The sequence below is a fragment of the Etheostoma spectabile genome, chromosome 20 (assembly GCF_008692095.1).
Source record: "Etheostoma spectabile isolate EspeVRDwgs_2016 chromosome 20, UIUC_Espe_1.0, whole genome shotgun sequence".
Taxonomy (NCBI): Eukaryota; Metazoa; Chordata; class Actinopteri; order Perciformes; family Percidae; genus Etheostoma; species Etheostoma spectabile.
Window position 1 is genome coordinate 4632045 of NC_045752.1, and position 16660 is coordinate 4648704.

Consider the following 16660-nt stretch of genomic DNA (forward strand, 5'->3'; position numbering starts at 1 on the left):
GAGATTGGGTTCACGAGAACGAGACGAGATGAGATTTTTAAAAAAAATTTAAAGAAATTCTCGATGAAATATATGGATGGAAAATAGTTTTTTTATTCAACTGAAAAATCACAAAATGAAAAACAATTTAGGTGCATTTTGAAATCAACTATTAATGATGATTGTATTTAATTTTTTTTTTTACTATTTTAATGAAATTATGCAGTAAAGGACGTGCAAACACTGCAAAATGTTTGTATAACTCTACCAACTGGCTTCTGCCCTGTACAATTTCACACCCGAGAAATCTAACTCCTTTCCACAAACCGAACATAAAAAAATAACAGTATAAATAAAATAAATGTGTAAATAACAGAAAAATAACACTTTAAATGCAAACAGAAGTGTATCAATAACCAAGTACTGCTCTCTCAAAACTACAAGTGCAAAAAGAAAATTTTTCTTCCAAGCATGAAAAAGAGAGAAACTACACAGAAAAGCCTAAGATATGGTCATGTCTTTTTCAAGAATAAGCATGTCGACTGTTTCTGGCAGATTTAAAGTGGCAGGGGGATCTTCAATAGTAATTTCACGCTCCATCACGCTGAAATCACATCGCCTCACGAGACAACTTTTCACCTCGACGAGAAATCTCGTCACGTTTTAATCTCGCGAGATCTCGATAAACGAGCATCTTGTCAAACCCTCTAACTGACACTAATGACAACAAATAGCATTCTGTGTAAGTAAGCTAATCTGGACTGTAGGCTACTTGTGGATTTGTTTATTTGTTGATGTTTAGTATGTCATATTTTAGCACTTTTCTGCTACTTATGACATAAATTACCCGCGGAAGGCTTGATCAAATCAGTTTCTCAATCAAAGAGATGTGAATCCAACTTGCAGATGGCCTGTGGACAGTAGTGTGTTCTACGTACCTACACACTCCATCAGGCTGATCTGTCTGGCCACAGTTCTCTGGACGAGGAAGGGAAGACCTGAACCACTGCCTGATGTACACGGGTGGTCCAACAGCTCCTAAAGATAGACACGGATATCCGATTAGCTAGGATGGAAAACATGACCTATTTAAAATAAGTTATGATTTTGAGTGTGTAGGCATTACTTAACATCCTTTACTTGCACTAAAGACATGTGGGACCTAATTAAGGCTGAGCCAGCAGAAAACAATTGTGGAAATGGTTATGACCAAACCACTTTAATGTTGGGTTGAAATCAAGGTGCCCACAAGTTTCACTAATTAGAATGTTTTATACACCTTGTGAATGCCAATTAAAATACAACAATGTGGCATTGTTTTCACAGAAAATCATGTTTCTATTATATTTGAATGAATTCAATGTATCCATAGAGAACCATACAACCTTGTCAAAAGTGAATTTGAAACAAGCAATTTTTAACTTAGCACCATTTAAGGCAACACATTTAGATCAGTGTTTCTCAATGGGGTTGGTACCACCCCCAAGGGGAGTTCTGACAATGACGGGGGCGCTGGAAGCAATACTGTGTTAAGATGCCTTTAGGGGGCATTTGTTTTAAGGCGAGTTTACACCAAAGATTCACAACAATACGAGTTTACACTTTAAAAAAACAGCGGTCTGCAACATTAAAACCTGCTTTAGGCTTTGTGTGGTGCAGCTCTGTGCTGCCTTCATGGGAACGGGACGTCAGAGTAGCATCTTCGATAAACTCTGTAATGCAGCGTTATGAATCGGCCTTGTCATGAACTTTATAGTCTATTTTAAATGTAAACATCATTTATCTTTAATAAGTATATGAACATAGCTATCGAACATTTTTCATTCAATGGTATGATTTTTTTAATGATTTTTTGATGACAATAGTAACAACAATTATAGGACTAATAACAATAATAATGATCATAACAATAATAGGACTATTCAGGGGCAATTAGCCTACATCTTATTTGATGGGGGCGTGCTAAGGGACCTGGATAATGGATAGGGGGACGCTAGTCCCAAAAAGGTAGAGAACCACTGATTTAGATCAACAAAATCTTTCACCACAATTTGTAGATACCCTAAAAGTACCTTGCCAATACAAATGCACATACTGTTACAGCTGGGAGTGAGAAGAATATGTGAGATGAAACCTTTATTTATTTATTTTGTTGCCAAACTCTTTTCATTGTTTCAACAAGAACCGCAACAGAATTCAACAATTCTTACCGCTAAAGTGCTGTCTCCCACATTGGAGGTGATGAGGCCGTCTATGGCTCCCTGCTCAGTGTCAAATTCCTGCAGCCTCTGCAGACGGCCGTGATGGAGCCTCCTGCAGGCCAGAACTGACACTGCAGACAGCAGAGCCAGAACCACCACTGGACCAAGTACAAAGAGAGCTAAGGTCCCCACTCGATACCCAACTGGCTCACCTTCTGGAGCTGTGAGCAAGAGTAGAAAAGAAACATGTAGTGTGGATTAGATACTAACATTTCCTTTTGTTTATCTTATAGTCCCCTACTGAACATGATTAGTCTATTTGACAATTCACTGCCTTGCTAAAATTATATCAACCTGTTGGAAGCAGAGACATCAGCGAACTCCTGGTGGTGTTGCCGTTACACATGTCCTGGGAGCAGCAGAAAATGGCATGGTGGAAGGATGGAGCTGTGGAGCAAATCAAACTGATTTTCTCCAACCCCTCCAGGCAGCCACGCTCAAATACCACCCCGCTACCACCCTTGCCAACTTTGACAGAGGAGAAGCACCGGGTACCATGGCACTGGGTAGCTTGGAGGCATGTTGGGCTATCACACAGACACGCCAACTGTCCATCTGTGGAAGAGATAATACAAGTTCAGCATAAACTCATGCTGTTTCACAGTGCATGGAAACACATAAAGAATGTTGACTTATTTAAGGCAGCAAGCCACAGAAAGACGTGTTTCTTCCTCTCGCCCAAACTCGCAAGATGCCCATCTGGCAAAACACAACTGTTAACTAAAAGACAGACAAGCTGCAATAGGCACTTTGTCACCAGTAGGGTGGGACTCACACTGCTTCCAAAATTAAGTCTGTAGTCACATTAAAGTAATAACCTTATATTGATTTTGAAGATGCCTTTGTCCAAGGTGACATACAAATGAGGCACAATCCAAGTCCAAGCAGATCAAGGAGAAGCCTTCTATATTAAGGGCTCCTGCACACTGCCTGCATGGCGTGAGTGTGGCGTTTTCTATGTCTTTGCACAACAGAAACATGTCTGACGCGGTGCTGCTGCTGCCCTTGTTCGACATATGGGGAGCGACGTGGAAATGTACTGCGCTCAAGCAGCATTATACTGTTCAACATAAATATATTCTGATCTGTTAACAGCAAAGGCAGCGTCGACAGTATTAAAGGCAAAATAGGCTACCAAATATTTCAGTCTGTATTGACAGGTGCAATATTTGAAAATCAATTATTTTTTTATTTAAGTCAAAACCTAGAGACTTTCAAAGCTCAAAATGACATATTAACATCTTTTAGTATTCTATTTTGCCTGGAAACGCTTGTGTGTCACGTGCAAAATAGGCTCTAACCTGTTAACACGGGAGGCAAAATAAAAACGGACACGCCACGCAACTGACACGCTCACGCCACGCAGGCAGTGAGCAGAAGCCCTAAGTGCCTTAACACTCCGTCCCACCTAATACAACTTACACAGAACTGCAAGTGAATAAATTAACCATGCTTTTCTAGGAAACTGTGACCTTGCATGTCCAGAACTTTGGAGTAGGACATTACTAAATGGTAGAATTGTGACACTTGTACCTAGTATAACCTATGTGGTAAAAAAAAACAAAAAAAACAACAACCTTAAAACTGAACTCTATACATTTCAACCACAGAGACGTGTAATGGCTGCCCTTTTTATAACGGTTCTCACTAAAGATAAACAGCTGCCAGCCATATAGTTGATCCTCATGAGAGTTTGAGTCCACAGGAATGACAGCAGATGAGATCACAGTCGGAAACCAGTAAAACATAATGTGAAGGACAGTACCTGAGCCCTCGGCTGTTGTCTGCAGGGTCTGCAGCAAGAGCAGCAGAAGGACGTGGACACTGCAGCGACCCATGTTTCAGTGCACTGACAGAGGGAAGAAAGAGGACCCAGAGACAGTTTAAATGAGTACACTCTTGAAAAGAAGGTGTTTTCTAATAGCCTAATGGTCCATACAGTAAGGAGGCAACCAATTACAATGGCTGAACGCTAATAGTCCTCTGTTTGTCTTTGTCAAATCTTTATTTAAAAAACATGACTGATTATGGAATAAACTGCAGCCATTTAGAACCACCTGGGATAAAATTACACTTAAGTTAAAATAAGTAAATGTCTTCACCCTAACATAGTATATTCATGTGCTTGGTGCGTTAGTTGTTGGTTAACAACCTCATTATAACTAATGGCATTAAGGTAACATTTTCTCTACAGGAGGTGTTCCTCTGCAAGTTAACGATGAGTGTAGCATTTTTAACAACTAAGGTTAGCATAATAATAAAAACTTCGCTAGCACGGTAACACCTTAAATGTCAATGTCACAGCCTCTGGTTTTGACGTAAAGCGTACAACCAAGCAAAGCTATGAGCAATTCCCCTCTGTAGACCTCACGGACTGAGGGCTTGGTTGTTTGCTGAAGCTACAGGCCATTAAAAAGCGGTTTTATTGGTCGTCCGCAGGCGCCAGTCAGACAGACGGCTGCCCGCTGCTGCTGTTAGCCAGGCAAGCTAAGCTAGCTGCAGAGCACAAGGCGCTGCCTAGCAGCTGGGCGAGGACCCTTAAAACAGAGCGATAAAAAACATCCACCTACCTGGCACACACGAATTGCGGCCTCTAACTCATTTTGTAATGTTTTTTGTATCCCTATAATAGGTTTAAATAATAGTATTAGCGTTGTTTGCGATGCAAGAAGCAGAAAGCAGGACCACAGCCCAGCCCACCCACTGGCTGTCTTCCCTTCCAGCTACGCATGACGTCACCAAAACATTATCATCGAGATGCATTGTGGGGCAGTGGAGTCCTCCAACAGGTTGCAGGGTCTGGTCTATAATACATCCATAACATCAGTGATTTATTAGAGTACATGTAGGCAATTCATGAGCTTTATATGACAATTCATTAGGGGTGATTAACTTTGCTTTATTGCTTATGTCTAGTTAGTTGGTACTCATCCTTGAGTTTCATTTATTTGTACAAGTTAAATATAAAATAGTAGAGTAGTAAGATAATTAATGTGCAGGGAGAGTAAAAAATGATGCAAAGTGCAGATTCATCACTCATACCTAAATAATGTAAAGCAATGTTCACACTATCAATGACATAATATATGACTACTACACTATTTAAATACTTAGATACATTGTTGTATGACTAGGATTTCAATACCACTATCAGACATATCAGACTATCAAACTTTGACTCAGACAACCATATCGGCTTCAGGGAATATTAGGGAGAATCCATGGAGTATATTGTAATTTTAACTTTAAAAAAATATCCTACAGTCCAGTCTGTGTGGGTGAGCATTCACTTGGCAATCTAACACTTACAGAGTAGGCTACAGCGCCACAAGGATTTGTAAACAAGACAGTAATTATGGCATCCAGGAACAATTCCCAGTATGCCGATAAATAATTAGTCTCCCAATACATACGTGAGTTTAATAACTACCAATGAATAGGCTACTGATAGTGTTAAAACTTATATCATTGGTCAGTTTCTCAACATGATGTGCTTGTTGATCATTTTAATTAGTGAACTTACTCCCACTAATTAACTACGCTCTTGTTTTTTGTCCGTTTGCATGCTTACTTAAATGTGGAATGTACATGAATTTCTGTTTGGTTATATTTATTTGAGAACATCCTTGTCTAACATCGCAGTCACTGTCATTCATAGAGACCACTACACAGAAAGTTGGAAGTTTTAGCTAAATTTCGATCAATGCCTCATTCTCTATGAATCATCAATACGTTTGTTTTTTCACATGAGCCACTGCCTGTTTATTCTGAGTGACAGACCACATGAGGTCAAGGGTCACTATTTGCATGATCCTTTTAACAACAGAAAACTAACCTGGACCATATGATATGTATGAAACGTTTTGGATTAAATAGCAATCCATATCAGTGAATGTATGTAAAATATGTCAAATTATTATGCGCTATGTTTCCGCTGTCAAAACATGATTTACACGAGAGGAAACACAGAAAGAAAGAATATATTTCAGGATTTCCTTAAGTGTTTTTAATAGTGCAGGCAGGCAAACATATGGGGAACAAACACTAATATCATAGGATATTAATGCACATTTGTGAACTTAAACATTTGTCAGCAAATGGCATACATTTATGGAGTGAGGCTGGTTTTAAGGTCCTCATCTACTAAACAAAATTGATTGTGAGACCAGAAGTGTGATTTTGGTGGTTAAACACCCCTCTTTGCTCCCACTGTATTTCATTACGTATACTATTTGACTGCTTGATTAAAAAAAACAAAAAAACTGTGTGCTTCCTTGTCCCTTCACCCATGCATGCTGAGGATCAGATACCACCCCCCCCCCCCAAAAAAAGAGCTCTCCTTCTCTAAAAAAACTTCATGAAAACTAAGATGACCCTTCATCTCCCAAGCAATCATGCAGATCTGTCATTGCATAACACTGCAACTAAAAGAAGGTCCTGAGAAGAGTTAATAACTTTACCTGTGTGTGTGTGTGTGTGTGTGTGTGTGTGTGTGTGTGTGTGTGTGTGTGTGTGTGTGTGTGTGTGTGTGTGTGTGTGTGTGTGTGTGTGTGTGTGCGTGTGTCTAAAGAGAGAAAAAGGAGAATTGTATCAAGTAGCAGATATGTATTCCCTCCACTGGGTCCTGTGGCTGTGAACAATAGCCAGTGCTGTTTGTTCTTGCTTACCTGGGGCTTTGGTCTCCAGTGAGTTGGAGCAAGACCCAGCCAGTATCTATTCTCCACGAGCACAGCTCCAGCACAGAGACACATTGTCCGAAGCTTTTTTAATCAAAGACCCTGGGTCGACATTCTGTGCCAGCTGACCTGAACCGTTCCGAGGCTACGTGTGTCTAACACTGTCCTCTCCACTGGGGATAAGTCTCAGTGGATAATTGGAAGAGGAAACGCTATACTGCTATCATGAGATGGAGGAAGGATTATACACTGAGGACTTTGACTTTTAAGAGGAGGGGATAGAGGAATAATGTGATGTTTTCTTCTTTCTACATCCAGCCTACCTGCCTTTTTCTCCCACCTTACCCTTTCACCCCCTGTTTCTGTCTCAGGACCAGGTTACAAGAGAGGGAGGGGAGTAGCTGAAAGATCGTTTTGCCCCAATGAAATCCACCTGCTCCTCAAGTATGTTGTATTAGAGAGTTTGTCCCAAGCAGATTGCCTACCAGAGCCGACATGGAGCATCCAGAGAGAAGACTGCCTGTGGCTTTCCTCCTCCTTCTGCCTCTTCTGTATGTCAGCTGTGTCTCCAATAAAAAAACTACAGGTACAAAAGAATTTCAATTTCAAGACTATTTGTAGATTACATTTTTTTAACAGACTTGTCATTAACTATAACCTAGCTGCCTGTTTCAAGAGATGTTTTACATGATTTAGAAAGTGCAGTTAGGGGTTTTGTTACGAAACAGGTGCACTATATGTTCTCTTGTAGCATTTCATTTTTACTTAATTTGCAACTCTTTCCCCCTGTTTTGTTCAGTATCCTGGTGTGTGTTGTCAGACGCTGAAGAGCAGAAGTGTCTGGATTTGGCCGGGAATGCCACAGCTCAGAATATAAGAGGAAGTTTGCAATGTGTCCGTGGCCTGAACACCAGAGACTGTATACACAAAATCAAGGTACCTGAAGAAAAAGAGGGTGGGAAAGTGGACTGACCAGTTTGCAGTATATTAACCATGACTATTTTCAGCTTCATTAATTACTCAAATCCAAATACATGTCATGTGAAATGTTTTAGCTGCATGGAACAAACAAAACGAGCAGCTTCTGTATTTGTTGTCAGACAATTTGGAATAACCGAGCATCCTTTTGTGATTTGACATTCACAAAATAAATGTGTTTTTGTCAGAATGGGACAGCAGATGCTGCCTCCATGTTTGCAGATGACATCTATGCTGCTGGCTTCTGCCATGGCCTCGAGCTGGCTGCAGGAGAGTCCCACAACGGAGTAGGTAAGTCACAGGTTTGACCTTTACAACAGGTAATAAAGGAAAGCACTGAAGCCTCAGCAGATTAACTAATGTAAGTCACTGAAGATAAAATCAGCTTTAGCTTGCTACAGCCACATACACGGTGTGTGGACTCTTTATTCCCTTTCTTCCACTGATCTGACAAATTATTCCCACTCACTGTTTTTTTCTCCCAAACCCTCCCTCCAGATGGTTTTAGCTACTACGTGGTGGCGATGGCACGTCGCTCCTCCTCAGACCTTTCCCTGCTGGAGATGCACGAGCGTAGCTCCTGTCATCCCGGAATACGCACCACAGTGGGGTGGACTGTTCCTATTGGCTACCTGGTCAACACTTCCCAGATCAGCATAGGGGAGCAGTGCAACTTCCCCAAAGGTTAGACAGAGCGGCATGGGAATAGGTGCAGATTGAGGCAGGAAAGGTGAGGGGATGTATAAGTGTGTGTGTGTGTGTGTGTGTGTGTGTTTGTGTGGCTGTGTGGAAGCTGTATGAGAGGTTCAGAGGGCGGAAGGATGAAGTAGTGATGTGGAACGAAGAGTGCAGGCACGAAGGAGACTGGAGGTAAGAAGAGAAGAGTCAGTTCGAGAACAGTGCATCTGTCTCTGTAAATGTGAGTGTGTGAGTGTGTGTCTGTGTGTCTGTGTGTGTCTATATGTGTGTGTTGATGTGTGGAAGCTATATGTGAGGTTCAGAAGGAGGAAGGATGAAGTAGTGATGTGGAACGAGTGTAGGGATGAAGGAGACTGGAGGTAAGAGGAGAAGAGTCAGTTAGAGAACAGTGCACATGTCTCTACAAATGTGAGTGTGTGTGTGTGTGTGTTTGCGTGTGTGCGTGCATGCATGCGTGCATGTGTGTGTGGGGGGGGTGTAACAATGAAGAGAAAGACATATCGGAAGATCGTTGTTTCCTCAAGAGGGGGAGAAGGAAGCAAGATAGAGAAGATGAATATTTTTCTAAGCAGAAAGCTGGCGATATGTATCCCAGTTTTCTCATTGTTAACAAATCCCATGAAACCCACAATGACTTGATCCCACTAAACAAATACTGCCTTTGTATTTAAATGATGATATATCTTAATCCTCTTTGCCACAAAGCTCCATTCTTGTTCAGAAGCTATTTAAAGGACATACATGTCAAACCACAGTGTTGCTTTAGCATGATAAACATCAGCACTGTAGTTTATTTTGAGTCTTGCTACCAAATATGTATTAATCTGCATCCGAAAATGGTCAGCTGAATGTTACAGTAATACAGCAACATTACTCGAGTTTTATTGCAACCCATTCTTAAAGTTTTACATCCTCAGTGGGAACAAATGTGTTTGGGGCTGAGGGCTGCAGGGTAGTGGACCGTTATTCGTTGACAAAAAGAAAATGGAAATATATACAGAATAATGTGAAATTGCTTTTAAAAATTTGCAGCTACTTTACAGTGTAATTTCTAGTCTGGATCATATGTTCTTTATATGGCAGTATGCAGGGAAAAAAACAACCGTTATTGAAGTGTTAGTTAACACTATGGATACAACACTATAAAATAAGACAAAATAAAAACATCTTAAAAGACAATTACCAATTATATTAATCGTTAAAAAAAAAATCCAACAGATTATTGTCATTGAAATTTGAAGACCCTGACTAATGTAACCAAAGAGTATTTTCATTGTCAATAAAGATGCCAATTTTGTTTTCAAAATAAAATGTTGAATGTAAAATGTGTAAAGTTGCAGTTACAATTTCCTATAGTCAAGGTGCAATCAAAACCTAAAATATATTCCGTACACTATTACATAAACAAAACAAAGCGGCACATCTGTACAAGTTAGAAGCTGAAACTTAAAAAACACATTCAAAAAGGATTTTGTATATTTTACATTAATCACTTCAACGTTGACTATAGTTTGAATGATCCTACTTTAACCTTTCCTGTACTTCTTCTAATTAATTATTTGTCTTTTTCACCAGCCGTCGGCAATTTCTTCGGTTACAGCTGTGTGCCGGGTGTCAAGGACGCCCAGCACGACCCGAGAGGCAACAACCCCAAGAACCTGTGCGAGGCCTGTATAGGAGACGACAACGACAGACACATCTGTGCCAACAACCACAGAGAGAGGCACTACGGAGAGGCAGGGGCGCTGAGGTACAACACTGACACTAATAACATGGGAAATAATATGCTAATGGCACCCAGAGGTGAAGCAGTTGTTACATCTTCTGCCTCTGTGTACCCTACTTTATATCCAGTACAGCCTGCTGTATCCAGTAAGGCAACATAGTAATTAAAGCAGCCTGCCCTCAATCTTATAGAGCACTTTAAAACAAACAAAGTTGACCAAAGTGCTGTTCAGAAGAATAAATAAAAGACATCAAATACAAACTCACACTGGCATAAAATACAAATTAAGAGACATAAAACATGAGAAAACAGCTGTCAAAGGTCACGGAGAAGAAGTGGTTTTATAATGAGGAATTTTAAACCAGCCAGTGAAAAGGCCTGTCTGATGGGCAGAGGCTGATCGTTCCACAGTTTAGGAGATGCCACTGATGATCTGATTAGTTGCTGAGTTAATCAGTTCTAGGGAAAGAAGCTAACACAGTGATGATAGTAATAACACATTGATGAATAAGTGACCTGAGTGAGTGTTTTAGTTAGAAGACATAAAATATGACCTAACATTCATTGCATTGCAAACAGAACTGCATTGCAAACAGAACCATTTAATGTGACTTTCACTCAGTGCCTGCATGTGAAATAATTTGATTCACATATATATTACTTAGTCTTATTTTGCTCAGTAAAACAGCCTTTTGGTGCGGTGAGATGAGAATAAGAAATTGATGTTAATAAATCTTGGAGTGTAACAATAGGTGGCAATGGGAAATGTATTCATGGTCTCCAGAGTCATGCTGTTACAAAAACACAAGTGTGCTGATTTCCACCTTGTTCATCTATTTATAGATGAAATGTGTCTGATTATTTGGTTATTCGTTTGTTTCATGTTTTTCTTTCAGGTGTGTGGCAGAGAACCTCGGGGATGTGGCCTTTGTTAAACACACAACAATCTTTGAAAATTTGGACGGTGAGTGCTAACGTGCATTTTAGAGACTACACCACTGGTTATATAATGATATAATTTTAGAATTTGAATGTATGATGAGGTTATTTGGGGCCGGCAGAGAGAGAGCGTGCTAGTCTGTGTCAAGACACAGGATGTCAGTATTTCACAATTTTCTTTTGCGTCGTGTGAAATCCAGAATAAAATGAATAGATTGCACGGTTTATATGGTACATGGTGTGTGTTTGTCAGACAGAGATCGACAAACAGACAGATAGATAACAGTGAGTAACAGATATCAATACAGGCGGTCGTTCAAACATTTTGTCCAGCTAGAAAATGCCCTAATTCTTTGTTTGCTGCATCTGCTCCTCCGCTTTGGGCAACATCCAAAATTAATGGTGATCATTATCCCAGTCACGCTACACAGATTCTGCTGGTAGAAGAAGCAGTTTAACGCTGGCTCCACAAACACTATAAAATTAGCTGTTTAACAAAGCATGCTTTCTCATATGGTTCAGAAATGTCCCGAGTCAGACCAATTAACGGAGAAAACACAGGAGCTTTGTGCTGTTGTCTAGAAAGGGAGAAGGTAGCTTCAAGGTGGTCTATATTTTGCCTTTATTTGCATGGTTTAATGCTTTTTTGTGTGCTTTTTAAATTCTTAGGTGGCCAACCAAATGTCTCAAAATTAAAATGTGAAATATTCAAAATATAAAGCCAACATTCTCATCACAGGTATTGCTGTACTGTAGCTAGCTAGTGTAATTTGGAATATTGTGTTGTTTCTCCTTTGAAAAATGACTGGACTTAACAAACTCGGACACACCTTCTCTCCTCTGCTGCATAGGTAAGAACCAGGAGTCCTGGGCCCTGGATCTGGAGCTGGAGGACCTGAAGCTGCTGTGCCCAGATGGAACCGAGGCGGGTCTGGATGAGTTTGACCGATGCCACCTGGCAGCTGTCCCCACCAACGCTGTGGTGGTGCGTATGGAGGACAAGTGTCGTGTCTGGAAGTACCTGGAACGTTTACAGGTGGGTGCGGACCGAAGTTGCATCAGCCGTGTGTGAGTGTGTGTGCGTGTGATTCTCCAGACATATGTGTTTATTTCTGTCTCATATCTCTGTGGTGTTTGGTTTAGGGACCAGCACCTCTCAGAGCTCAGGTATCTGCTAAACTGTCATCTTTCTTCTTTACTGAGTGTGTGTGGGAGAGGCCAGATGACTGATACGTCCTATTCTGATCCCCTGGCTACACGCTACACACAAACCAAGAAAAAACACACACACATGTACACAGAGCATGTCGACGCACTTCCGTGCCCCTATACATTAAGTCCTGTCACGCAGCTTCTCTCTCCTTCAGAATGCGTTTGGCAATGCCACGGAGGGCTTCCGTCTGTTCAGCTCAGCAGGCTACGGCGAATCCGATCTGCTCTTCAATGATGCCACCCACCACTTGCAGAGGGTTCTGGGTAGCTACACCTACTGGCTGGGCCCTACTTACACCACCATGCTGCAAGCCTTTGAGTGTGAGGGTAAGAGTGATGGTATCTTTTTGCTTAGGTGTAAACGTGTGTTTATGTGGATTGGCTGATGAAGCGAGTGGCTGGAGGAGTGTGTTTTCCTTTGTGTTTGTCTTTGTATCAACTACAGCTGTTCTTAATTTTGCGCTTTACCTCCAACAGGCTTCTGCTGATGGAGCAGGAGGAAGACATCCACCGCGTCAATGTCCATCCCCTACCTATGTGTCCGTCCTCCCTTTCTGCGTCTCCTTGCTGCTATCTGTGTCCATCTGCCACTCCATCTTGCCATCTCTCATTTTCAATGCTTTGCGTCATGTGTTTGCTTTCACCCTGCATTTCCCCACCCATTTTCTATATCACTATACCCCCACTCCTCCTCCAACCTAGTGCTTCACTTGACAGATGCTGTCTCTTTTTAATTTTTTTTAAAGAGGGGTTTGATACATTTTTTTAGTGTAGATACCCCAACCCCATACATCTCCCCCATTATTGATTTATACATACAAAAACTCTACGAAACACTCAAGAAATTGTGTCCTTCTTGTTGCATTAGCCTAAGTGTCAGTATCACCCATACACTCCCCCTTCCCCTCCCCCCCTCCTCCCCCCCTTCCTCCCACAGGGTCTGTCTCTGGCACTGAACAACTGGGTGCTATTAACTTTGAGCTTAGAGGTCTCAATTACTGTACGTGTATGTGTGTGTGTAAGTATAGACTTTTTTTTTCCACAGCCATTATTGCCCTAATTGGCAGTCTGGCATAGCATACTGTTTGTGTGTAAGTGAGAAAAAGTGTGTGTCTGTAAGTTTATGTGTTAGTGTGTTGGTAGGATTGCTGCTTTCCCATGGCTTGTATAGGCTTAGGACTTTGGCTCACTGCTTTCTCACGTCTGGTATGGTGGAACAAACTATGCCAGCTCACAGTGTATTGTTACACTATACAGTTAGGAGAAACTGGATTAGGGCTTGGGCTGCCTCCAGTGACCCAAGTGAGTCTCTCTCTCTTTTTTTTTTTAAAGCTTTAATAATTTTCTCATCTGTTCTCATCAAAAAACATTTGCATCAACCAAAATTTCCAAAATGGGCTCTCCAGTACCAACTGTGTCAGTCCTGCTTCAACACGTAAAGGAATATAGTATTTTAAATATTCCCAATTCATCATTTATACTTTAAGATTCCAATGACAAGATGTTGACAATGACAGAGGTTACTAACAGAAAGATGTCCTAGACATGGTGTTACAAGCAGAAATTAGTCAGTGCAGTGTGTAATATTATCAAAGAATTTTAACAAAGAAGAGTATTACTGAATACTACGCTATGAAGAAATGGTGACTGAGATATTCAAGGAAGGGTAATTAAAGAATCCCAGTTAGATCATCAGCATGTTTAAAGCCCCAATTGACCTACAGAATTGTGTACTGTAAAATGTACGGACTGCTCTAGGCTTAAGTTGAGTCTATATCTTTATTATTTTCACGTTTTGCACCACAGAGCTCTGCAATAAACTGATAAACCGGATGAAGTTCTCCTCGCCAAATTGTATTTTTTGGCCTCATCGTAGTGAAAGACATCCACCGAGTTAGAACTAATACAACAGGTGCCAAGGCTATGGCATGCTTTTGCAGGACTCTGTTTTGATAAAGAAACCCAATGTCTTCTTTTTTAAATAAAATCCTGTCATAATTCATCATCATTACATTACATTACATTACAGTACGTTACATCTTGGCTCCTGATGGTAAAAAAAAACTCAAACCAAAATAAAAGATACCACAATTATTGAGAGAAGCAATATTTTTCACCTCATTTGCAAAGGATGAAAAGCATATCTGTTGTACTAATTCAACTTTGGTTTGTACCAGTGGTGTTGTTTCTGCTATTTTTCATTTTGACAGCCTTCAAATTATGTAAATACTCATTCTGGCTTGAGTGTGTAGTGTTGCAAACCTTCTCTTTTTTTCAACCAATTAAATGAACAATGATAAAGAAATAATCCTCTCTAGTCCTTTCGAGCTGACTTCTAATTATCTTGAAACAGCTACATGATATCTGTGTGGAAATGAATTATGCTCGATAACATCTTTCTCGGTCCATCTCACACTCCCTTTTCTCGCTCTGTCTTTCTGTCTCTCTCACACACACATTCACTCAGATATAGGCTGCATGCTAGAAAGGGAGAACGAGGCAAGGAAAAGGAATTAGGACGTAGAGAAGTAGAAAAAAAGGAAGGTCACACACACACAAAGACCTGCACACAGAGACTCAGTTGCTCACTCAGGTGGAGAGGGGCACCTCCCAGGTAGACAGGTGAATCAGGGACACCAAATCTTCATAGGTGGTCCCCACAAAGAGACAGACCTCTACTGAGCATGCACCAAATGGCCCTGCTGGAACTGCTTCACCTCATTGACAACATTAATCCTTTAGAAGAAGTCTGTGGCTGTGACGGAGGAGTACCATTTAGCAGCAAGCAGATACTGTAGATAAAACTGCATTGCAGCAGAGTGCTGCAATCACTCTCAATCCTCAGCTCTCTTTTCTCTTTTTCATTTTGCTGTAATGCATAAATAAAAAACAACTAATGTGGCCCTTAGTACAGCCCTCTCAACCATGAGTGGTTTGTAAGAGAGGAAAGTGTGCCGATATACCACTGGTGGAAATTAACTAGTGCTTTAATACATTTGCACTTGTATAAACAGGAGAAAAACAGATCACAGAAGTGAAATAAGATAAAGTCTGGAGGATCAAAAAACCATAGACTTCCACCCAATTGATAGTACTGTAATAACCTAATCTAAATGAACTAGCAAAAATAATAATAATATAATAATTAATTTTAATTGTATGCACCTCAACCCTTCCACTGCACTGCAGCTGTGTATTGAGATTTAACTAAGCATATGGCTATCCTATGAAATATGAGTAAGTAAGTAAGCAAGCAAAATGTTTGGTACCGGTACGGTAAATATTAACACTTTATGCCATTTAACTTCTACTACTCTTACTTTTTCAAAATGAAATATTATACATTTTTCATTCATCTGACATAGATTGTTAGCCTACTATTCACTTTTCATACAAAGTAAATGATTAACTTGCAAAATATGACTCATTGGTATAGATTTAAGCAGTTAAAATTGTCTCCACATTGAAAGATTACACAAGTAAGATGCTGCTCATAATTTAATGCATCACTGATAACAATCTACTTATTATAGTATAATTCTATTCTGCATAAAGTACTCAAACGTTGACACTTTCAGTACTTCTTCTTAATGCAGGCCTTTATTTGTGATGCGGTATTATTTAGTGTAGTATTGCTTAAGTAAAGGATCTGAACACTTGTTTCACCACTGACTAAAATAGTCCAATAGTAGAATGTACTGTAATATAACACCCTGAAATGGCCCATTTTAAATATATAGCACTTTTGTAGCCTACATCTTGCTGCAAATACTTGATCACTAACCCTTAAAGGTCCCATGGCATAAAATGTCACTTTATGAGTTTTTTTTAACATTAATATAAGTTCCCTCAGCCTGCCTATGGTCCTCCAGTGGTTAGAAATGACGATAGGTGTAAACCGAGCCCTGGGTATCCTGCTCTGCCTTTGAGAAAATGAAAGCTCAGGTGGGCCGAGCTGGATCCTTGACCCTTATGAGGTCATAAGGGGCAGTGTGACCTCCCCTGTCTCTACTTTGCCCGCCCAGAGAATTTGGCCCTATGATGATAGAGAGACATCATGGCTTTCAAACAACCTAAAGGGCAGTTGGTCAAGGCCTCCGGCCTCCGGCCTCCATCTTGCCCCCTCGTATCTCCTCCTCAAAAGCTACAGACTCAGAAATGGCACATCCTAAGGAAAGCTCATTGTGGGA

At 40.6% G+C, this 16660-nt stretch overlaps 2 protein-coding genes across 2 annotated transcripts in view; one reads left to right on the forward strand and one right to left on the reverse strand.

Annotated features, from left to right (window-relative positions):
* acvr1l (activin A receptor, type 1 like) overlaps positions 1–4991 on the reverse strand; it is a 10133-nt gene extending 5142 nt beyond the window's left edge. Inside the window, exons 1-5 of the mRNA XM_032500091.1 lie at positions 4811–4991; positions 4006–4089; positions 2535–2795; positions 2190–2401; positions 918–1017 (exon numbers count right to left, since the gene is read on the reverse strand). Of these exons, the coding sequence (XP_032355982.1) occupies positions 918–1017; positions 2190–2401; positions 2535–2795; positions 4006–4078 (646 nt within the window). The 5' untranslated portion in view covers positions 4079–4089; positions 4811–4991. The remainder of the gene's footprint in view (positions 1–917; positions 1018–2189; positions 2402–2534; positions 2796–4005; positions 4090–4810) is intronic.
* Positions 4992–7167: 2176 nt separating this feature from the next.
* Positions 7168–14145, forward strand: otomp (otolith matrix protein). The gene is made up of 9 exons (XM_032500092.1): positions 7168–7502; positions 7716–7852; positions 8083–8185; positions 8393–8578; positions 10169–10343; positions 11216–11283; positions 12110–12294; positions 12626–12797; positions 12948–14145. Exons 1-9 carry the CDS (start codon positions 7412–7414, stop codon positions 12956–12958), a joined length of 1128 nt encoding a protein of 375 aa, XP_032355983.1. The 5' UTR covers positions 7168–7411; the 3' UTR covers positions 12959–14145.
* The last annotated feature ends 2515 nt before the right edge of the window (positions 14146–16660 follow it).